The following is a 24895-nucleotide window of genomic DNA, read 5'->3' on the forward strand; positions in this document are numbered from 1 at the left end:
GTAAAATGAATGGTATAATTAAAAAACTCGTGTAAGGTTATATGCCCACATTTATATATGTATATATATATATCTTCAAAATAATATTAAAGCATCCCATTAGATATATATACATGGACTAATTTATCTTTTTGTCCACCAACAGTACAGAGTCACACCTACTTAACATTAAGGAAACTGTAACAATGAAAATCTCTACTAATTTTTTAATTAATAAAGAGTTTATATTTTTCAATAATTAACTTTTTAAATCTAAGAAAAGAAAAAGAAAATACTGCTATTAATTAGGCATTATAACACTGATATGTTTGGATGAATTCTGGTTACAATAATACCTTCACAACATTGATCACTAAACCATTTGCATGTAATAAATGCAAGAACAAAAAAATAATTTATCATCAGCATTACTTTATTGGTCACCTAAATATAACTCATCATATTTATAAGACAATGTTCAAAGTTAAAAATAAGGAAAATAAACACAACCAATGGACAGTAAGAATCATTGTTTCAAGAAATAGATAGTATGAACCTTCACTGAAACATTGAAATATTAATATTAAAAACAAAAAAAACAAAAAGGGTGAAGAACATGATTTGGATGGGGATAAGCAACAGCCAAAAGGAAATGTAAACAAATTCACTTGAATCCTTCATCACTTGACACTAAGAAAAGACTACCTGTTGAAAAGATTGATAATTCTTCATACAGACATTCTGACTTAAACTTAGGCAACTCAAACTATGAATCAATCAATCTTCACTGATGAATAGATAAGCCTTGTGAACCAGAAACATGCATAGAAACCAATGGTGCCCGTCAACACGAAGAAACTATAGGCGGCGATAAGCATGTAGCCAAAGTAAAGAGCACCAGAAACTAGCTTTGTGATCTCCAACTTTGTGAAGAAGTAGAATGTTGCGTAGAGAAAGAGATACAGAGCCGAAGAACCTGATGTCAAGTAGGACCTCCACCACCAGAGATAATCTTCACTGCATAACTGGAAGTAACATAGCACTATTGTGATTTCTGCACAGGTGACTATAAGGATGATGAAGACCAGGAAGAGGAAGCCGAATATGTAGTAGAACTGGTTCAGCCAAATTGATGTGAGGATAAAAAAAAGCTCAATGAAAACAGCTCCAAATGGAAGAATGCCACCAATCAGCATTGAGAAGATTGGGTTCATGTACCATGCTTGCTCAGGTATCTGTCTTGGGATCTTATTTGTCTTCACGGGATCCTCGACTGCAGGTTTCTTAAAACCAAGGTAGCTGCCGACGAACACCAGAGGTACAGAAATGCCAAACCAGAGAAATACAAGAGCAAACATGGTGGTGAAGGGTACTGCACCTGAAGATTTCTCCCCCCAGATGAGAGCATTAAGAACAAAGAAGATGACAAACACAACAGCAGGGAATAGGAAAGCTGTCTTTAGAGCAATCTGTTTCCATTCAGCACCTTTGAACATCTTGTATAGCCTGGCAGAAGAATACCCGGCAAACAAGCCCATGAAGACCCACAGTAGGAGCATGGCAGTCATAAGGCCTCCTCGATTGGATGGAGAAAGGAAACCAAGAACAGCAAACATCATTGTGACGAGTAACATACCAAAGAACTGAACACCAGTTCCAACATAAACACAAAGTAAATCTGAGTTGGTTGGGGGCCTGAACACATCACCATGGACAAGTTTCCATCCAGTCTCCTCTTGGGCTTCCTCTTGAGTTTCCAGCTGGTTGTACTTGGATATGTCTCTGTATAGAGTTCGCAACATGATCATGGCCACCATGCCCGATAGGAAGAGAACAATCATCAGAGAGTTCACAATAGAAAACCAGTGGATTTGATCATCTGCCATTAGAAGATAGGTATCCCAGCGAGAAGCCCACTTCACATCACTCTCCTGCAACATTTAGAAAGTATAGATGAACTATATATATATATATATATATAACAAAAGCTGTACTAGCGCATCCCAGTATCATATTGTCTCCTTTCGGTGATGTTAAAGAAAGCTAGCCATGAAGACAACAACTATATGATGCACCATGTCATACCAACTAGTGATACCAAGCATTTTCCGTAAGAAAATTAAGACTACTTTGAATACTAACCACAAAATCCACATCATAGGTGAATATGATATCTTTGTTTGCTTCAACCTCTAATGGATTATCATTGCTCATAACAGTTTGTCTTGCATGAGGGTCACAGGTCGACAAGCGTGTTTTGTCACCATTCCATTTACCATCAGCCTCATGCTTAACACTAAAACACACATAGAAGAGAAATAAATGTGATTCCAGTTCCTCGAAATTGATAAAACAAAGTCAGGATGCTGAAATTCATATGAAATTCCAACTGTCAAGAAGGCATTAAACCTGAATGGTTTGACCTCAAACCCCACTATCCTTGCAACATCCATCTGCTCATCCTTGTGATACCTAACAAGAAAGCTGAGATGATTGTGGATATAATACTTTTCATCCTTGCCCTGCAAATACATAAAATAAATTTCAAATGATCCCCATTAATATCTAAGATAATCAAATAAATTTGTGACAACATAACATCATTATTTACTTCAGAATGAGGGCTTTTAACACCAATCTGATAACCATGTTGATAAAATGTAGGAGAATCTTGATCCAGCCTTTTAATAGGGACAACCAGAGGTAGATTGTCAAGAATCCTGAAAAATAAATAACCCCATTAATCTAAAAATGTTTCATTCCACAATGATTCAAAAAGAGAAGGCAACATGTTGCACGACAGTCATACATGTTAACATGATATTCATCCTCTATCTTCTCCTTGAGGTCCTTGGCATCTTTTTCATTGGGTGTTAATTTGCAAACAATCTGACACATCTTGGGTTCTCTCATCTCAAACTGGAAATTGAAAGTGTAGTTAGGGAATGTTCCACAAATTGAAGAATAATACCAAGAAGACTCCTGGATATGAGAGACTGACCACATAGGGTGAGTTCTCAATACGGTCACCACGAAGAACTTCACCAAGATTTTCTGCACTATCAACTATAGTATCTGGCCGACAAAAGGGGAGAGAATAATACGAATAAGGAAGTTGTGTCTTCGTCGATGTCAGCTTGTTCACTTTCACCTGGAGTGGATCTTTCTGCAGCCAAAAAAAATATGGGGCTCACATTAGTAACGCAAACTTGTATTACATTAAATACTGACCAAGTTTTGGAGATGACCACCTGACTGTAACGACTTTTTTTTCTTTTGCAACTACCATATATACAAAATAACTCAAGTCGTCGATAGCACATGATAGTCTTGAGAATTGCATTCCTCTTTGATGACAAGTTTCTATGGTAATATAATAATCATATATAAATGACAAAACTACGGTGCTAACCATCACAAAAGAGGATGCATGAACTGCTCAAACATGTGGGTTTACATTGTTAAACTATATTGAATGGCTAGCAACCATAGATGCATCCATCAAATGAATACTCTCTCTACCTCACCCAGTACATATAAAAGAGTTTTTCAGAATAGTGGCTAATGCTTCCAACATATATGCTCCTATTGTTCTAATGCTAAGAAAGGAGGTCATCTCATAAATTATGCATAGGCCCAATCGATCAAACCCGCCATCCTCATATTTTAAAATGTCCACCCTAAGAAGTTCCTACAAGTACACAGGAGACTGATAAGGACAACAATCCTCCAATTCTGTGAATCTTCAAATTCAAGAGTTTGCAATCATCTAACTGCTGAATAAAGTATATAAAAATATTTTCAAGCTTGAACTAGCACACTTGCATAAAAACACGCATTTATAAAAACAGAGAGCCGCAACGATACAAAAGGAAAACGACAAAACACTAATTCCATTATATTTTTCATTCAGCTCATACCAATAGAAACAAAAATAACTCAGACATAAGAGTATTGTTGGCTGGATTCTGCATGCTTAGAGAACTTAGCATATAGCAAAAGCCAGCAGGATCAGCAACACTCATCAATAAACATTATTCACATTCCTTCACCACAATAATACCTGCCATACGAGCGAATATACACCACGACATCCTCACACACACACACAAGAAAAAACTACAACTTTGGATCACGATTTGCTGGGGAATAAGCAAATATGAGAATGGTTCGATAGATCCACCGCCACCATTTATTAAACTGATCTTTTCATCTGAAAAGCTGTCACATTACCATTTCAAGCATATCTTAGGAGAAACTTCCCCTTGCCAATGGATCAAGCACCATAAAACTTCACTAACTAAGATCTCTACTAAAAAAAGCATGAATCTTTGACGTTATAACAACAAAAGTTAGGGAAAAGCAACTTCTGAGCATCGAGCGAAGCCCATTATTTACATTCTCCACCAAAAATACTCATTTAATACAATGGCAATTGAGGAAACTCAGATCCATAACAAGAAACAACTTGAATCGATGGAAGAACAAGCAAATCCATGCTGCATTAGTACATTACCTTCTGGAAGTCCGCAGGGGCGACGCCAGGAAGGTAAAAGCAGTGGCCGGGAATGAGGAACACGGCGAGCAGCAGACAGATCCATGAAAGGAGCACCGGAGTTCTCCGGATCTCCATTGAGGGTGAACGAAAACGTAGGGTTTGTAGTATTCTTTGTAGGGAAAGAGAGAGAGATCTGAGAATGGAGAAGCAAAGATGGACGAGATCGAGATCTGGAGTTCCTTTGTCTCGCTACCGAATTTATCGCTCTCTATCCATTTTATTTTATTTATTTATTATTGACCTTTTTTTGCAGGAAAACACCTGCAAAACCTAATAATTTCGCATATACATATTTATTACATTTATGCCCCTGTAAAAGTTAAAAACAAAGATTTTTGCACAATTATTCCTGAAGGTTTAATACATTCATGGATCATATGTACATCATAGTATTATCATTCACATTGATGCTAAAAGAAGAAATAAAGATTTGATTTTTGTAGAGAGAGGTATATATATAAATAGGTAATTATACATTTTTATAAAGAAACCAATATATATTCAAGTACGAGAATTTTCCATAGGGCTGTAGAGCTGTACATAGGGAGGAGGACGGTGGAAATGTGCCACAGGAATGCCCTTGATTTTGACAAAATTACAAATTTACCACCAATTGTGATTAGTTTGAATTTTTTTTAAAAAAAAAAAATTACTGGTACGCTCTTCTATATGATTTTATTTGTATTATATTGTTACTTGAACTACTACCTAAATATATTTTATTTAAGTTCTTGCCCACTTTACAAGACTATGCTCAAGTCATGAATTACATGAATTTTCAGGGTCATGGTTAACACTATTTTTTTCCAAAAAAACATGACATCCAGAAAAGATGGTATGAGGGTACACGGTAAGACAGAAGTTTTTGAGGGGGAAAACTAAGAAAGCCTGACAACGTTTGGATTATCTTCATCTTATTATTCACCATCAAAAGACATGGATTATCATCAGCAACCACACAAATTAAGAATGTCTAATTCAAGATAAAACATCACTATTTGACAGGAAACCTTCTGAATTGGAAGATTGAACATACTAATCAAACAACTCAGCAACATACTTTTCATGTCTTGGATTGGAAGGGATGATGTATTAAAAACGCTAGTGGTCAGCTGGTTGTATCAATCAACCAACCAACCAACCACATGGTTCCCAAGGATCTGGATCTGGCCATTTCTTAGTCAACTATTTGTCTTGAAGATCAAACAACTGTTGCTCCAGAGAACAATCTGATAAGATCCAGTTAATTTGCATAGTTCACTAGTGATTAGTTTCCATTAGAATTAGATCCAGGAATGCTAAGTTTTTATTGTAATAATTGTTAATGATGGTCTCTGGGAACATTTGCTGTAGAATAAGATATGCTGATTAGCAATTAGTGAAAGATAAGGTTGGAGATTTGCAGAAAGATTGGCATCGAACCTTACTAGTCGGTATCCTCACAGTTAAAAGTGTAACAATATATTGATGAGGACAAGTGTATGGAAGTTAATATAAGCTGCAGATTGTCACATTGTGGATGCTCGAGCGAAGCTTGCAAACATGGAGTTAGGGTCTTTTACAAGTTCCTGTGGGTTCCCTTGTTCGACCTGAGAACAAAGAGGAGCACAATAAAGTTGTAAGAATACATTGAGCTGGTATAAAATGAGATGTAGAGTTTTGTTGTTTATTATAGCACTATATATGCCAACAAAATCAAGGATTTTTTACATTTGTGTTTAGCTTCATTCTGAAGCAATTTGTTATCCATTATCAATCAATGGTCACAAGCATAAGCATTTCTATTCATAAATTAGGTCCAGTTAGTGTGCAAAACTGAACCCACAAGAAATACCCAGAGAACCGAAAACAAACCAAGAAGAAAATATTGGAATACATGACCTTCTCAACATGAAAACACAAGAAGTCATACAAGGCCTTTGTTTAAGGTGATGTTTAGAGTATGGAAAGTGGGAAATAGCATGCAGTAGTTGGAACAGGCATGACGATCGATTAAAATTTGCAAGATATCATATAGAAAGATAAATATGAAGTGAGGTTTATCATACCAGGATCCCATGCTCTAGAACCAGAACATTGTCCATGTTCAGCACTATAGAAATTCGATGTGCTATTGTGAGCACTGTCATGCCTTTGCACACACTTGAAATAGTTTTCTGCAATATGGATGCTGTCTTTGTGTCAACACTGGCAGTGCATTCATCCAGACAAAGAATCTGTGAGTAAAAAAAATGATGGTTTCTTAGATTAAAAGTATCAAACAGAATATCCAAGGACAAAAATCTAGTTGAAATCTCATACAATAAAAATAGAAGATGATATAGCACGACATCACCAACTGTAAAGGGAAGCATGATAAATACAAAGTTAAGTACTTGCCTTTGAAGACTTAATAAGTGCCCGTGCAAGGCAGATAAGCTGCCTTTGGCCAACAGAAAAGGTTATACCATTTTCTTTTACATGTGTATCAAGCCCACCAGCAGATTCTAATAATGTTTTCAAATGGCATTTCTCAAGTATCTCCCAGATTTTGCAGTCATCAGACTTACCACATGGATCTAGATTGTCCCTGTTATCTCAATAGTAACATGAGAAACGGTGAAACAGAAACAGACAAGTGATATAATGCAAAACTCATTGGTTGATTGGAGGATAGAGTAATTAACCTTAAGGAGCCTTCAAACAAGAAGGGACTTTGAGGAACTACAGCAAAAGCACGACGAAGATCACCAACAGCAACATTAGCAACATTAAGGCCATCAACTAAAATCCACCCGTTGCAAATGGGTGCTGAGGCGAAAAAGAGCATTTATCACACTGGATTTTCCAGCACCAGTTCTTCCAACAATCCCCACCTAACACATGCACCAACAAACAGTTTACAGCAAGAAACCTGCCTGCATTTCTTATAGACTCAGGTGATTTTTGTGAGAACATTACACATACCTGCATGCCAGGTTCAATATTGAATGAAACTTCATTTAAAGCAGGTGGCAGTGATGGCATGTATCTAAGAGTAACATGATCAAATTCAATTCGTCCTTCCAGTGGCCATCCAGGAGGCGGAGATTGTGAGCCCGCATGTTCTTCTTGAGGAATATCCATGTACTGAGGAAGAGATCAAGGCTTTAATGCGGCACAAATGTAGAAAAAGGTCATATAAAACTTCACAGATTACCTGGAGCACTCTTTCAACGGAGACCATTTCTTTTTCTGTTTCTGCAAAACTAGTAAGGAAGCTGCTCAATAAAGACACGACTGGTGCTGCATATGACAAGGCCAAGCCCACCTACAGTACAAGAGACGTAATGGAAAGCAAATTAATTTGGAACAAATAAAAGGTGAAACAATCAGTTAGTAGCACAATGGAGTCATAAAAAAGATTGCCTAAATGTTAAAAGAAAAACAAATGTTCTTTCGTAAAGCTTACAAGTCCAGGTGTACCAAAGGTCAGAATAAAATCACTTTGTCTCCCAATGATTGCCATCACAGCAATGAAAGAAATAACAACAGCTGCAAGCAGCTAAACATTTCACTGGTCATTGCAGAAGCCATAACATATGCAGAACGCACAAGGAGATATCCAATGGAATAATATACTAATGGTTCAGAAATTACTTGAAGGCGCAATGAAAGCCATAAACTTGCTGATATCTCTGAGTAGGATGTTCTCTGGTATCTTGTCATATGCTCAATGAATCTTCCCATGAACAGTTCCTGAAAAATCACTAGATAAACAATTATTTTTGTTCTATAAAAATGAGCCACTTTAGCATAAATTTCTAAATAATGCTTCACTCATGTGAATGATTCAAAAAATCAAAAGCCTATGATTCTTGAGCGGTCACCATCTTATTCGCACAGATCAGATCGAGTGTGAATCGCAACCCATAACAATTTTCTAGCTATACTTAATCATCAAAATACAGGGGAGGACATTGGAAGGATGAAACCCATCATTCCTCATGCTCTACCATTTAAGTTGCGTACACAATAAATATCAAGTATTTGGGATGTTTCTCAGGCATTAAACATCATAAAATGAACAATTTCTCAACTAGCGAAATGGTTTACTTTCAAATCATGGTTTATCAAAAATAAACTTTATTGTCATGGAATTGAACGGACTACACCAGAGTCTGCTAGTAGTTAATTGCAGAATCATTTTTGAGTGAATAAATGCACAATATCATAAGTACAAATAAAATTTGATGTTAATTAGATAATTACAAGTTATGATTACAATGAGAAATACAAACACTTCAAGGTATCAATATCAGCAATGGAGCTTGAGAAAGATGTGGGATGAAGTCACAAACATGAGAAAAGTTCTTCAGAGAAGCCCATTTCAGCAATAGCAAAAGTTAAAAAGTGTTTAGCCACTTCAAAGTACTAAAAAGAAAATTGCACAAATGACAGGTTGCATTTGATTTCCAGATGTTCAAAAGAAGCTTCGAAAACTCAGGAAAAAATAGGAAATGGTATCCTTCAACAAGAATTGTCTGACTAAAAGGAGTTTTCAGAGGTTTCAGGAGCACAGAATTTCATTGAGTATGAAGAAGATACCCACTGGAAAGTAGCTTAAGGTTGGATGACAGTGGGAAAACATGTTTACCTCTGCCTTAAATGCTCTTATAGTAGAAGACCCATCCAATGTCTCGGTGAAAGATGAGTATATAGGAGAGCGAGAAACACTGTCAAGTCTTCTCAGTTCTCGTGAAGTAGACCTGTAGTAGTACTATGAGAAAGATTCATCAGCTTCAAACATGACCAATTTGTCAAAAATATAGTTGAAATGCATGATAAAAATGGATATATGCTGATATGTCAGTATCTGATATATAGTTGTCATCACAAAAAAAAAAAGGAGATGTTGTTGCCTTTTGGTTCGTGGTAATGACATATTACCACATAACAAGATTACTATGATAATATGAGTGGGAATGTTATATGGTTGGGAATATTGCAGTAATTTGATATAACCATATTTGGTTGGGAACTCTTATTACCGGGAGTAGTTCATTGCCGTGTTTGGTTATCATGGTAATCAATTTGCTAAAATATAAAAAATTATAAGATTACCACGGTAATCCAAGATAGACACCAAATTTGATGGTAATAGGATTACCAACTTTCTTGGTAATATTTATAAGTTGGTAATGTGATATTACTATCCAGATTACCACCGGTGCAATGCCAAACGTGGTAATATTTTCAGATTACCACGTAACACGTGGTAATCTTTCTACATTACTGCGAACCAAACGGACCCTAAAAGTTTAGAGATAGGCACATAACCAAAGAAATTGGGAAGGGGAAATACCTGCAGTTTGCTGAAAAGATACCACAGTGGCAATAGTAAAAGCAAGAAGAGGATCTGTGCACATGCATAAATGAATAGCAAACTAAGTCCACCTTAACAATTGATCAAACATTTGATCATAGGAAATACAACAAATAAACATTGCTCACCTGAGCATAGGACAAAACCACCACAATGCCCAAGAGACTAAAAAAATTAGCCAAAAGAATGTTGAGAATAAATGGAAGAGAATCATCAATCATGTAGAGGTCTGAAGACAATCTGCACAGAAAGCAAGCATTAAAAATAAAAAAGAAACCTACAGAAGTTCTTGAATGCTGTTTGTTGTATACCTGTTTAGTATTCGGCCGCTTGGATTTTGATCAAAAAAATGTACAGGTGCATCAACAATTTTGCTCAGGAGCTCAGTGTGGACTTGGACTGCAGCATGCAAACCACCATATGCAAATGAGAATGCCCGCACCAACGTTAAAAGAGAGTTCACAATACCAAATATGCAGAGCCCAACCTACAAGACAATGGTAATGCTCACCAGTACATTTATTATTGAGAATACTTGGTCCATGGAGAAAAACATCTAGTTTGGTGCCAGATTAAGTTAAACACACCAATGGCATAGTTTGTTAACAAATACTCTAATAGAGCCAAAGAAGGTGGAAGCAGTTACCAGATAGAATGTAATGCTCTCAGTCTCACCAGCAGCATCAACCCAATGAGACAACCAAAGATCATTCCCATTCCTAGAAGATTGCATAAAAGCTGCTGATACGCATGTCACAATAACAATATGCCAGCCACTAAATCTTGCATAGCTTCTGCATAGTTTCAATAATCAATGTAGTCAAACAAGGAATTGAAAACTAATCAACTTAAACTAACCTAATTTCAAAGGGAAGTACACTCCAATAACTCTTGAAATCTATTCCATAATCAGGACAAATATTTGAAGTTGGATTACTCACTTATATACACTCAGCTCAACTCTGCCCTCCTTTCTCAATTCCAACACAGATGCATCCTCTTCTTCTACAGCCGTGCTTAAAATATCGTCCTCCCATAGCACATCAGACTCACCAGGATCATTTATGCTGATTTCCTTTCCTAGCTTCTGTGGTGATGCAAGCTTTGAATCTCTAATTGTAGAAATTGTGGAGTAAGGTGACAGCAGAAAATCTGCAGAAGACCCGGCCCACTTGACATGGCCTTTATCCAAGACTACTACAACATCCGCAGCTGAAATCGCCTGTATGAAAGCAAGTATAATTTTCTGTTAAATTTCCTTTCAGGGAATGAAGGGTATTAACAGGATCATTCATTTGTGGAGCACAGGGCCATGCCAAGGCTATATGATTCACAATTATGGAAATTTAGCATTCCCTTCATTTTCTTAGATGCAAGAAGGTATTACAACAGCAATAATTGTCTATACATGCAGTGCACCTTCAAGAGAAATTTTCAAGGAAAATACAATGGGCAATTTAAATTTAATTATTAATGCATGGTAATATTCAAAAATTTTGAGCATCTTCAAAACCCCTACCACAGATCGATTTCAGGTATCTTCAGAAAGCTTTTAAAATTTGCAAATGTGTTTCTTGTTGTTTATGCTATATTTTCCACAAAGCTTACCATACTTCTGAGAAGTGAGGATACCCAGTTTACATGCAAATATGGGATATATTAACAAACTAAATCTCTAATATATTACCGATAAAACTAAAAATTGTGCCTGAATGCCAACCTGGAGATTATGCGTGCATAAGGCCCTTGTCTTCTGGTTCATCAAAGAACTCAGCATTGTTTTTTCCAGAATCCAGCAAGCAACTTGAGAATCAACCGCACTCAAGACATCATCAAGCAAGTATACATCAGACTCATGATAGACAGCCCTGTCAATATAAAAATTGCCTGATAGACATTGTCCACAAAATTTAACTCAAAAACTGCATCAAACTATCAGAATCTCACCTTGCCAACGCAATACGTGCTCTCTGTCCTCCAGATAAATTAATGCCCTTCTCCCCAATATATGCTAGATCACCTCCAACCATTCGAGAAATATCAACATCAAGGCCGCATGAATGCAATACTTCTCTATATCTGATCAAGTAACAAATTGAACAGATTAACAGGAGGTAAAACAGGAAAGCTTTGCCAGAAAGATACTAAAGAACTGATTAAACACCAAAAGAATCAAGTATAGCTTTTTAAAACAATACTTAACAATACAAGAATATATTTCAGGTGTTTCAAGTTCACCTTCTAGCATCAAATGCCTCTCCAAACAAAATATTATCACGTACTGATCCTGACAAAATCCAAGGTACCTACATTAACCATTGGCACCAACTCTGAGAATGTTGAAAGCAGAGACTTCACAAAGAGGTGTATACAAGCAACAGAAAACACAGAAATAACCTGTGGTACATATGCAATTGACCCATGAGAATGTACAGACCCATGAATACGGCACATTTCTCCAAGAATTGAATTTAACAATGATGACTTACCAGAGCCAACCTGAAAACAAATAACCAAAAACTATCAAGATATCACCTAGCTGAAGGCATTTCAAGTTATAACTAATTCTAGGAATAAGAATTTGGTCCATTATTTTTGATAATCTAATGTTTGGGAAAATTGGTAACATGTATAACTGCTTCTCAGCCTATGTAGACCAATGTGGCAATAGATAGATGATCATAGATCCCTGCCATAGCTCTGTCGTTACATTCTGACAATCCAATATAATAACCCAGAATCCTCAATTAAAAGATCAGAACAAGCATTGAACCATAAACAAGAAAGACAAAATCATTTGAAACTTTCTGAAGCAACCAAATGATAATATATATATATATGAAAAGGCAAACATAAGTAATGCTATTAAACTAACAAAAAACTTATCAGAACAACTAGGTAAGTGTCTGCAGATCAAAATAACCAAAATTACTAAGTTGCTAGTGGAGTGACTTCTATGAATATTTTGCTGCTACAATTCAAGAAAAGAAGCCAAATAATGGATAAGGAACCATTTCAATGATACAAAGACAATGCCTAGTTTAAGAAATTAATCACATTAAAAGCTTCACTGCACGTATTTCCATATTCAAGGAGCATAGATTTTCTAAGAAAAGCAATATTTTGGAGGACCAAGTGTAGCAATAACCTCCCCAACAATGGCAATGAACAAACCCTTTGGCAGGTTGAGTGTAATGCCATTCAGTACTGCATTTTGCTCACCATCTTCATTGCCACTTGACCAGACACTAAATAAATCATGAAAGACAACAGCAGCAGAACTATCAGTGTCAGCATTGTCTTCACAAGGAGGCTGCAGAGAACCAGATGTTTGTAAATTTGTCTCAAAAATATGGCCAGAATCAGAGTCAATTTCAGGACAGGTTAAGAATTTGCTCAATCTCCCAGCCGAGATTATGGCCTGCAATGCAATTTAAAATAATAAAGCTTTTTAGATGATGCACTTGTTGGTAACTTGGTTGTCAAAAAGCAAAGCTAAGAATTGATGACTTACATCAATCAGACCATTTATGACCCATGGAAAAGAATTTAATGGAGAGATTAACGTATTAAACAGCGCAACACATGTGAAAACCTGTTAAATAATAGGCTAATATGCACCAGTTATGTTTAGAAATAATAATTGCCATTACATGTAGAAAATTGAATAAGACAAAATATCACGAGAATTGAACAATCATTGTTTGATTGTTTTACCGTAGCAGCATCTAGTGGATGGCCCATTAACGTGAAAACACCAAAAGTGAAAAGAGAGAAAAGGGTTGGTGTTGTTGCCCAGAAAAATACACACCAAGCATCCAAATATTTCCGAGTCTAGAAAAACAAAAAGGGGGTCAAAAGATAATCTATTGAATTCAAGAGAAGATCAGTAACGAATGAACTCATAAATCCATGAAGTGAGATTGAGTATATACTGAAAGTTGCTTCACTTCCTTTGTTCTCCTCTCCATTATGCGATCAGTGAACATATTCTCCCAGTTATACATTTTCAAAGTTCGGACATAAGTCAAAATTTCTCCAACACTTCTGACCCTGCTCATATATTACAACTCATGGTTAGTGTGTATCTTCAAGGAGAAGATACAGCAAACATTTGGAGTGAAAGACAGTCCCCAGCAGCAAGAAGAACCATCAAAGGCCATCATCAAGGCAGAGCATGAATAAAAAGTATTGTATAATAATCTGATTTTTGATCGTTGACCCCCAAAGCAGGGCAAGGTACTGGAAGCTCTATGAGAGGTAGACTTCTCCTAGCGTAGTGTTTTTTTGTGTACACAAGGATTATTACTTAAAACCACTTGCTTAAGCGACCCAAGCCTCTGCCACTTCGACCAACTCCCATTGGTACAATAATATTATTTAAAATATTTCCATCATGATTTCAGAAAATGTAGTATGTGAACATTTACAATGAATAAAGGCAAACCTTAACTATCTAACATCATCAATGAGCCATATGTCACTGATCCTTCATACTATGCTTCTAGTCTGCTTTGGTACCCTCCTCTCTGTGTCTGAGATTTCATACTATTTTCTATCATAATTCTGGGAACATAAAAACTAGAAAATAGTAATACCTGGATTATGAAAACAGAGGGTTTCATTCAAATAGTTAAGTTACAAATAAATAATCTAGGTCCTGTGGATGCCTTTCTATATTATGAGAGTCCTTAAGGATATGTATGACTATCCATAGTTTGCTCAATTCCGAATTATGTTTCAGCTTCTTGATAAACATTAACAAGCATTCATGATAGAAAAAATACTGGTACAATAAAATAATCAGTTTATTCAAACACAAGACCGTCACAAGTGTCTTTTCCTAAACAAGAAACCATGAACACACCCAAGTTGTTCAATATCATCAGAACATTTAAAAGACAGATAACCAAAAAAGAAGCTCTACGTTGATAATTGAATGAACAGCTATGTCTACCTTTCATCCTTATGCTTCATCATTTCCTGTGTTGCACTTGCTATTTTTGTAGATATCCATTTATTTACTAAAGAAAAAAGTAAGGCAGCATTAAACAGAGAAGAGGAAATGGGTGTATTCCATCAGAGAAATAAAGTAGTAAAGGAATATGACTAGAGATACTATGATAAATCTCTAACTCTGAAAAGATAATGAAGAAGGGATATGAAAATTTTGGCAATCATTTAGAAACACCATCACCTGGTATAAGCAAAACAGTAAGAGCAAATCCAGAAAGAAAAGCATAATTGACTTGTGTGTATAAAAGACATAGTGCTACTCCAATCTGCAAAGGCAAGCTGAAAACATAAAATTGTTGTAAGATAACCAACACAGAAATTAGTTGAATATTGCAAATAGAACCTCCCATTAAAGAACATTATGATAGATACTGCATTCCAAAACTTAGTTTTGGGGAATGCTTCAACTAGAGCACCTATGAAGGCCAAATTTACCACATTTCAAGCTCAATGCTTTTTTTACTGCTTATTTTCTCACTTCTCCCACAAGCAAGTTCGATATATCACATCTAAATCCCACAGCAGCTATGGAAGATATCTAAATGTCATCGTGATGGCATTTCCAAAAAAAAAACTATATATACATACATACATATATATATATAAGTGATTTTACATCACCAATTTTAATTTATGTTTCAGTTGTTTTAGGGTCTTGTGAAGCAAAAAGATACAAACTTAATAAGTAATAAATTATAGTATATTTCTATTAGATTTAGGCTTCATTTCTTAGTTGGCCATGCATATTTCCCATATTTCTAGTTCAATTTTCACTCTTTTAGTTCAAGTTACTGCTCTTCCTCAATTTACATGCAGATAAGTGGAGTTTGGCCTTTATTTGAAACGTGCGTGACTTGTGGTAGCTACCACACCCATGGATCGTGATGCATAAATTTAAAAGACTAAAACCCTAGAAGAAGCACAGCCTGCCCGTGCCAGCTAACATAGGTGTGGATCTTTGCCAGCATCGCAACCCTAATTTAACCCTCCTCTATATAAAGCCAAGAAAAAGAATTTTAAAGCATCTTTTGACTACGAGAACAAAGAGACGATTTCTCTAAGGGTTGGAGATCATCTAAAGCTATCAAAGAGGAGAAAGAAAACAAAGATCAAAGGAGAGATTCATCAATCTACAAGAACATCACACATGGAGGATCAAGAGTTTATTCTTTCTTATTCTTTGATTTATTTCATGTTTAGATCTGTGATGGATATGAATATTTTAGCTTATAAATCGAACATGAGCGAGTAGATTTTTTGTTCTAGGATTGGGATTAGCCCAATGTTTAGATAATTGACAATGTATTGACTTTTATTTTCTTATTAATGTTTATTTGCTTTTGATTCACTTTTATGGAATTTAATGCTTGTGAGTTGTGAATGAGTTGGATCCCCTCATATTTGCATGATTTTAGATACCAAAGGAAGGACCGAAAGGTGAACTAAGGTGTTGGAAATCCTAAAATTGAACCGAAATCCTAGATTATGATTTCTTGAGGATAACTGGATGCCATAAAACTTAAAGAATCTAATTAGATTCAATTACCACAAAAGTAGGAGTTGTTCTAAGTTAGATACCTCGCTATATTCTGAAAGGAAGTATCCTAGGATATTTCACCTTCAAAGCAATGAAACTAAATTAATAAAAAAGTTCAATACGAAATCTTTTATCTATCATTGTGGTGAACCTTAATCCTAGAAGCCATTGAAATCTGAATCATTCATCTAAACCATTGGTAGCCTTAACTTTGACAATTTTAGCTTTTCATTAGTTATTATTTCCACAATTCACATACCTATTAATTCATCAAAATAAACCTAATTGCAAGAAATTGGTAATTAGCAACAAAGTCCTCGTGGGAAGGATATTTAATTTACTACTTGAACAATCCGTGCACTTGCGATACACATCAAAACTGTCATTCTAAAATATTGTCCAGCTGCTCACTGCCTGGACAGTGTACAACTAGGAGTTTTAATATCTTATAAAAATGTAAAGATGATAAATTTTAGAAAGTAGATTTGCAAGATAGCTGTATATACAGACAAAAGATTAAAAAAAAAAAAACAAAAACAAAAAACAAATTCTGCTGCAGAAGTATTATGAATACCTCCACATGTCATGAAAGCTGTTACACATGTTAATAGTTCGATCTGCATCAACTGACATGAATGTTTGAACTTCTCCATTGGAAAATTTTGAACGAGCAGCTAGAGAAGTGTACAAGCACTATCAATAGCAAACAGAGAGGTTAACATAAGTTAAAATTTTACCTTCATATATGTGGCACTACAAAATGGTTAAGAACTTCAGATGGCAAACAAATATGGAAGGAAAGTGTGAAGAATTTATAAATCTACATGGTTCAAAAATAAATTAGATATTTTAAAGAAGTTCACCAAATCAGCCAAAATATCAGAAATGATCAACATAAATAGGATAAGCAACTCTTTACCTTGTGATAAATGATAGTCATAATGCTTGACCTCAGCTTTAACTTGAGTTTTGAAAGATGGAAAGTGTACTGTGTATCAAGAAAGGACCTGCATCACAACAAGACATTCAACAACCAAAATATAACCAAGATATATTTCTGTATTTCTAGATACAGGACTTTTATTGGAAAGGCTTTATAAAGGCCGATGTGTTCTACTTTTTTATACTTCTCCATGATATCCTTCCCAAAATTCAATTGAAAAATAAAAAGGGAGAAGAGTTAATAACTTGCAGCAATTTTGTGCATTGTCAGGTGGAGAAGCTAAAAAATGGATACCCAAAATTTTAATTAGTTAGTGAAAACTACCCTCAGCTGACTGCTGTATGGTCATAGATATGACAAAGTTAACTAGCATTTACTCAAAAGTACATAACCCATTTGTCCACAATGTAGAAAGGTCATATTTTCACAGACAAGTTTGTGCTGGACATGTTGACAATATACTATGTGTTTTGAAGAAATTAACACCCAAATGATGGAAGAAGTGGTAAAGTCTGAGCTAAGTTCAAATGAATTCTTCTTCAAATTATATATTAAACAATAATGTAAAAAATAAATAAAGAAAGAAACAATTAAGCAGCTATACACAAAAGACTACTGAAAGGGAATACTTGATGGTTGACACAAGACCCATCAAAATAGCCAGAGTATAGCCATCAATATTCCCAGATCCTGGAAAAAGAAGTCCAAGTAAAAGAACATTGTCAACACCCTTTCAAGGGTCTAAGAATAAATCAGAAAGAAATAGCAAAACATATGACTTTAAAATGTACATATAACATTAAAGCTTAAAATGCACATATAGAGAATAATCTTTATGTAATTATACTACAACAAAACAGACCCTCCGCATATTTTCTTGTGGAGTAACAGTTTATCAAAATGGAAGGCATAGCATTCAAATTTGCAACCAAACATTCGAAAGTAGTGCTTTTTCAAAGTCAGCTTGAATTTATCAAAACTTGTCACTAGTTTATTGAACACTGTTTTCAGGCCCAACTACATGGCCAGAAAAAGCATAAATCTCAGTTCATTTTGGAGTGTTATACTTCAATTATATCCCCTGCCAGGAAGTACGGAATCAAATTGCTAATCTCATTATCATTCTAAGAACTCAAAATGGAAGAAACAGTAAGGGCAGGGACCATATCCAATAGGAGAGATAATAAATTTTCTCAGATTTCCCAGAACACAGCAAGATAAAATTTCAAAACAAAGATCTTCATCCTTGCAACCAGGAATCAGGCAACAGATGGTATTCGCAGAATTCCTGTCCCATTTTAGCTTCATATCAAGCACAATCCAGTCACCATAGTAAAGGAACCCATAAATAATTTTCTTTCCAATAATAAGATAACAGCTGAACAGTTGCTATAGCCACCAACGGACATCATTATCTAATTTGGGGAACTAAAGTCCAATACTTCGCATATCATCATAGAATATAAAAAGTATAAGGTATGGGGAAAAAATCCTCAATCCATGGTTGGAACAGCAACCACTCAAATTGCTCATATTCAAGTTCTCACACATAAGCTTAGCAAAATAATCAACAAGAGCAAGCACCACAGTAAATCAAACCTTGCTGAAGAAACTTGATGAGCCTATTCAGAAGCAGTGGGCTCAGAAAACTTAGGCTATCATTTAATACCTGCATAAATTACAGAATAAGTATTTAGCACACCAAGTAGTACTAAGAAAATATAAATTCAATGACTAAAACCTCAAAAAATAGAGTAGACATAGAGAAAATTGGGAGTAGGCTTTACACTAATGCACTTTGAATAGGATGAACTGAAAAATTCGTATATTAATTATTAAATGATTGCTGGCACAAGGAGTGAACTATGAAATACAATTGAAAGGATGAAACAAAACAGGGTATGCTTGCTTCAGTGGTGAAGATTACACTGAAAACCAAATGCAAAATCTTTGTGAAATGAAACATACCCTTGGCATAAAAGACATGGTATTATAAAATATGGTTCTTACCGCCATAGCGCCATTATCAGACATGCATGGAAACAAATGTTTGGTGGTAAAAAAAAAAAAAATTCAGATCTTTGAGGAAAAAAATAAAGTAAAATGTTATGTGACACATTATGCTTTGAAGCATGGTCCGATGATGAGTAAAAAAGAGCAATAAAATGAAAGTAGTACCTTGAGTAAACCAAGACGCAAGTAAGGCCAACCATATGCTTTACAAATTACTCTAAACAATAATGATTTCGACTGATTTTTATGTTCTTCAGCTACCCAACATCTTAAAAATGTATCATGACAAGGAGATGGCATGAGATCCAATGGTAATGAAACTAAATCTTCAAGGTCAAGTTGCTTTGTCACACCAAGGCTCATCATTGGATTGACAAATTGGAAAGTTAACATGTGCCAGTATTGTGCAGCTCTGGTCACCTGCATGATTAAATCAGAAGTGATATCACAAAAGGAGTTCTGAAAAAGAAGGCACAAAAGAATGGTGTTAAAACCTTGAGTAAGATTATTCTTATGAAAGGTGAGCAACATACATACCAGATCAGAAACGTGATGCTCCTCTTTGGTATCATAAGAGAGGAGTGGGCCTTCAAGTAAATCATATTTGCTGGAAAGTGGATGAAATTACAAGTTTCATATTCTTTGTTAAAGAAAAATAACTCGCTTCTAAAATATTTCAACAGATGATTATATAAAAGAGTGATAAAGATAAAGATGTCCATATAGCAAAGTGCATTTTCATCATAAAGTGGCTATTTGCCAAGTGTAAATGAACCCAAGAAAAAGACACCTGAGAAACCTCAAAACCTGGTAGTAACAAGAAACCCTTAGTTTGCACAAATGTATGAAAAAATATACTGAGTGGATCACCCACATTTAGATTTAACCAGACTTCACCAATTACTTTAGATTCATGAATCTAGGCGAAGGCAATCTAACAATTACCTGGTCAAATTAAACTTTCCATTTTCTATAAATCTTGAATTGAATAAATGGTTAAAGTTGTTAATCTTTTGCCAAGAATTTTAGTTATACTTCTACCACATGATAAGAATTCAGTTTACTTAATACAGAAAATGAAAACCATGTGTAAAAAGGCTGCATCATTCAAAATGCTCCAAGTATCCAATCTGATGTGCATGCTACAGGGCTTCTTCCAAAGAGACAAAGTGTAACAGTATCTCACACATTAAAGATTGTGTTGATGAGTTGTACTGTTAGTCATATATTTTTCAAAGATTCTATTGCTCTAAACAGTTTATGACTTTTCAACTCATATCTTATGCATTTTTTTTCTCTGGTCAATTTTTTATATATAATAATATGTGTTCTACTATTTTAAACTTTTAGTCACTCATAATAAACAAAATTTAACATTTCTTCTCTGGCCATAATAAACTGAAATGTTGCTTTTGAAAACTCACGTAATAGTTAGAAATGTTATTCCAAAATTGAGAATGGCATTACAGGCCTACATGAAATGTTTCCCCCCATTTTTTGAGTTATTAGCAAACCCAAGGCAAGAAGAATCTACCCAAATAGGTCAGCAGTTGCAGTCCAAGGACATTGAAACCTTAGTCGCATGAGCTAGTAACATCAAATTTAGAGCCTTATCAACTATCACATCCAACTTTATCACTTCACCAAGGAATTATAATCAAAATACATTTCACTGTATATTAAAAAAAATTAACAAGATTAACATATGCTAGCATCATGTATGTATATTAATTAATTGTTAATAACTTTATTTGGAATTTAATGAAAGAAATAGGTCTTTATGACCATTAGAATTTCCTCTAAATTCATTAATGTCACAAATTTAAAAGTTAAACGTAAGCAATCTTCTGCACAGCTAAAATCTAATTTAACAGGTCAAACTTGAAATTTGTTCATAAATAATTGGGAAACCGTTGCCATTACCTTTCTTCAGTAGGGGCCTTTGCTATTCTGGTTATGTTGATGAACAAAGTAAACAATATTTCAGCAGTCACCGATGAACTCTCCTTAAAACAGGTTATTGTCTGTCCATAAAGTTCTCAATAAATCACCACATAACTTTTACTTCATGAAATTAGGGAAATTAAACAGCATTAGAAGTCAAAATAAAACAGCCAAATGTAAACATTATTTTAATGAAATTTTTAGAATGTGATGAACCGGAAGTCAGACAATGAATCACAGTAGATTTCAAATTTAATAAAAAATCAATATTACATGCAATACTGAATGATAATACTAATGCATAAGTTAAAAAATCGAGCAACACAATGGCAAAATATGTCCTAAAGAAAGAAATTATGTGATACCTTCAATGAAGAAAAGGCGGTGTATAAACGAGGAATCCCCGTGATAGGTTTCACAATCCACCAACAGCAGAAAAATGGATTGCATAATAGAGGAAACCAACATGAGAACTTTGACACGAGCATAATGCTAATCTATTGCAATGAAACACGAAGATGAAGAGTCAGGACCAAAGGATAATAGAAACAGGAGATCTTGGCTGCGACACTTTACCCATGAGGCCAGCTGAGAAGATCTATAAAACCATTCATGATAATCAGGCATGCTTTTCCCCACAAGAGTAAGCATCTCATAGAAAGAAAGAATTGTTCCAAGAGCAAGCAGAATATTCAACAGCACCTTCTCCAAGAGGCCCAACCTCAGACTCTAAGTAGATAGGAAAAAAATTATCAGTGGCAAGAAGACAAATTCGATAGCCATTGAAATGATCTACTGCTTAATGGCCAAGAATTTATGATCCACATAGATTCAAATATACAGCTAGCTGAAACTAAAACAGGACTAACTTGGATGTACTTTTCATCCTTTAGAAAAATGTACACTGCACGGATGATGGACAATGGAATGCAGAAATATCAAAAATCATCAATATCGAGTACAACACTGCATATCCTTGCAGCATATAAAATGAATTCATGTGACATTTGTGTGATGACTTATCTATTTGGATGTGATTTAATGTCTTTATATCGTGAAGGGTTATGAATCAGGTAAATGTTATTTATTATGCCAAAAAATGAGAAATTGTCCACAAATTCTCCAGCAAAAAAGGAAAGACAGTCCTCAAACAATCATGTGTTGTCACAGCATATCAGATTGGTGGCATATATGGCATTTGCTAAATAGTGGAAATCGATGGAAAAAGGATATCCATATAGTAGCTCACTTACTAAAATTATCCATTGTGAGTGTGAGTTTTTGCATCATACATCATATATCATCATCCCAAAAGTCCAATCATAGACGTCTCTTGTCCATAAAAACCAGAGAAAAAAAAATGACTCAACTAGACGTCTTCTCACTGTCACAGAATACAGATTTCAAGGGTCATTGATTTAGACCAAAATAAGAAAAATGATTCTAACCAACAAGATACAGATTGCCCTTGTCACAAACTTTTACTGCCCTCTACAATTAACAGAACTTCAAATGCTCTGTTCTATTAAGATTAGACAAGCCCAGAACACTGTTGACTATTACAGTCCTATCGGAAAACTATGTTATCAACTTAAAGGTTTAGGAAACAATTACAACAGCATACAGTGTAAAACCATTATTTGAAATCAATAAGATCTTCACAGATTCTATCACATCAATCTAATATTGCAATAATTAAGTGGAAAAAAACAGAACAAGAGTACAATGCATGTCTATGCTTACCCTCACAGTACTTCTTGAAGCATTCCTCTGAGTCACCCAAAGAACAATAAGCAAACCTACAGTCACCACATTCCCTCCAAAACCAAATACCGTACCATATTCGTCAAGGATACAAACAAATAACAACAAAAAAGAAAAAAATCACAAGGGAAAAAATTATTCTGACAATCACATTCTTTCCTAGTCCTAAAAACCAAACTTTCCTTGCTTCTGATAAAGACAACTTTTCTTGCAATCCTTGTGTCACAAAAATCCAACAAAACTCATGGATCACACAAAAAAAACAACTGACATCATTTAAATATAAAAAAACAACCTTGATAGCAAAACAACAAAAAATCACAATGGTTAATGATACCAAACACCATATTTTTTTTAAGCAAGAGCCAATGATTTCTCAATAGAATGAACGATGAGCATAGAACCATAAAAAAGAAGGCACAACAAACTAAAAATCTATTCAAATGAATGAACAACCATGAAAACAAGAAAGGATATATGTCCTCAAAGCAAAAGGAGAAGCCATTTCCATCCAAAACCTGCAAGAATGAAGAAACATCTAAAAAACAAGAATCAAGAATCATTTTTATCAAACAAAAAATAATGATAATAATCAAGAATCAAAAAAACATGGAAATACATCAAAAAAAAAAACGAATTAATAAATTATAATAATAAGATAGAAGGCGAAAATGAGAACCTTGGAGCAGATGGAACCCATGACAAAGGTCTCTTACTAAAACAAATGATCTTGAGTCTTGAGAAACAAACTTAAAATTCACTCATATAAATGAGAAACCATGAAAATAAGAAAGATTACATGCCCTCAGAGCAAGAGGAGACGCCATTTCCATCCCAAACCTACAAAATCAAAAAACATCAATAAAAAACAACCAAAAAAATAAATAAATAAATCAAAGATCAAGAATCAAGAAACGTCGAGATACATCAAAGCACAAAACGAGGGTTTCAAAGAACAAAATAGAAGACGAAAATGAGTGCCTTGGAGCAGATGGAAGCCATGGCGAAGGGAGAGAAGGCGGGAAGGAAGGTGAGAAGACTGACGAGTGAGAAGAAGAGAGGGAGGGTTTCAAGAATGGCACACTTTGTAATTTTAGGGTTCTTCAGGGGCTATCTATTTAGGTTTGTGCTGGAATCTCACGCGCGGTGGAGATGACGTCATAAAGCGCGCCTTTTTTTGGGCTGGGCCCATCCGCGCTGACGTGGCCCGCAAAATCTTTTGCGCTTCACGTGGCCCGCAACAAAGTGCATCAACGCATGCTCGTTTGGCGAAATAACACTGAATAAATAAATAAATAATTCAAAGTTTGAATTTTATTTTGTATTCTTATTTTTTTATTCTTTAAAAAAATAATTCGTAGAATAAATATTTATAAAAACACCCCTAAACCGGACCAAATTTGGAATGTGATCATTTAGGATTTCTTCAACGCATGATTATTAAACTTTTTTAGTTAATGAGAATGAGTTCTAGAAGATTTGAGCCTAAATAAAAAATCCACATTATTAAAAAATATATATTTTTTTATTTGTATTCAAATTCCAAGTGATGCGTAATAATGATGATGATGATAAATATGGGTTTTGCTTCATATTAGTGATGATGGTTTTTTATCTTTAATCAAAAGATGGTTTTTATCCTGTTTGGTTTTTTAAAATTAAGATGTGTAATAATTCGTTTATCCTTAGCCATATGTTCTTCATGAAACTTTAATTAATTAATTAATATGGTCTAGGAATGCGGTTGAATGAGGGTTGTCAATGATAATTAATCTTGCAGCAATTGAGAGGAATTCT

General features: G+C 34.9%; 2 protein-coding genes across 2 annotated transcripts; both read right to left on the bottom strand.

The window, feature by feature from the left end:
• Nucleotides 1-525: 525 nt before the first annotated feature.
• LOC120255977 (transmembrane 9 superfamily member 8-like) lies at nt 526-4742 on the bottom strand. Its single transcript, XM_039263745.1, has 7 exons — nt 4496-4742; nt 2981-3145; nt 2789-2898; nt 2591-2699; nt 2389-2501; nt 2122-2275; nt 526-1910 (listed from the first exon to the last, which is right to left on the bottom strand). The coding sequence occupies exons 1-7, from the start codon at nt 4610-4612 to the stop codon at nt 753-755; spliced, it is 1926 nt and encodes a 641-aa protein (XP_039119679.1). The 5' UTR covers nt 4613-4742; the 3' UTR covers nt 526-752.
• A 1205-nt stretch (nt 4743-5947) lies between these two features.
• Nucleotides 5948-23934, bottom strand: LOC120255975 (ABC transporter C family member 13). Its single transcript, XM_039263737.1, is given in 37 exon segments — nt 5948-6126; nt 6586-6753; nt 6917-7106; nt 7204-7325; nt 7327-7392; nt 7484-7645; nt 7716-7826; nt 7968-8060; nt 8156-8254; nt 9153-9275; nt 9861-9914; nt 10010-10121; nt 10193-10368; nt 10528-10675; nt 10823-11103; nt 11602-11749; nt 11829-11960; nt 12120-12187; nt 12279-12380; nt 13030-13302; nt 13396-13476; nt 13599-13715; nt 13817-13934; nt 14839-14905; nt 15079-15176; nt 17009-17127; nt 17354-17441; nt 18007-18067; nt 18977-19046; nt 19556-19810; nt 19928-19997; nt 21314-21414; nt 21700-21831; nt 21911-22063; nt 23078-23168; nt 23576-23616; nt 23778-23934. Coding segments are annotated over 37 exon segments (4392 nt in total). The 5' UTR covers nt 23799-23934; the 3' UTR covers nt 5948-6045.
• Nucleotides 23935-24895: the final 961 nt, after the last annotated feature.

Source organism: Dioscorea cayenensis, unplaced genomic scaffold (assembly GCF_009730915.1).
Source record: "Dioscorea cayenensis subsp. rotundata cultivar TDr96_F1 unplaced genomic scaffold, TDr96_F1_v2_PseudoChromosome.rev07_lg8_w22 25.fasta BLBR01001260.1, whole genome shotgun sequence".
NCBI classification, from domain to species: domain Eukaryota; kingdom Viridiplantae; phylum Streptophyta; class Magnoliopsida; order Dioscoreales; family Dioscoreaceae; genus Dioscorea; species Dioscorea cayenensis.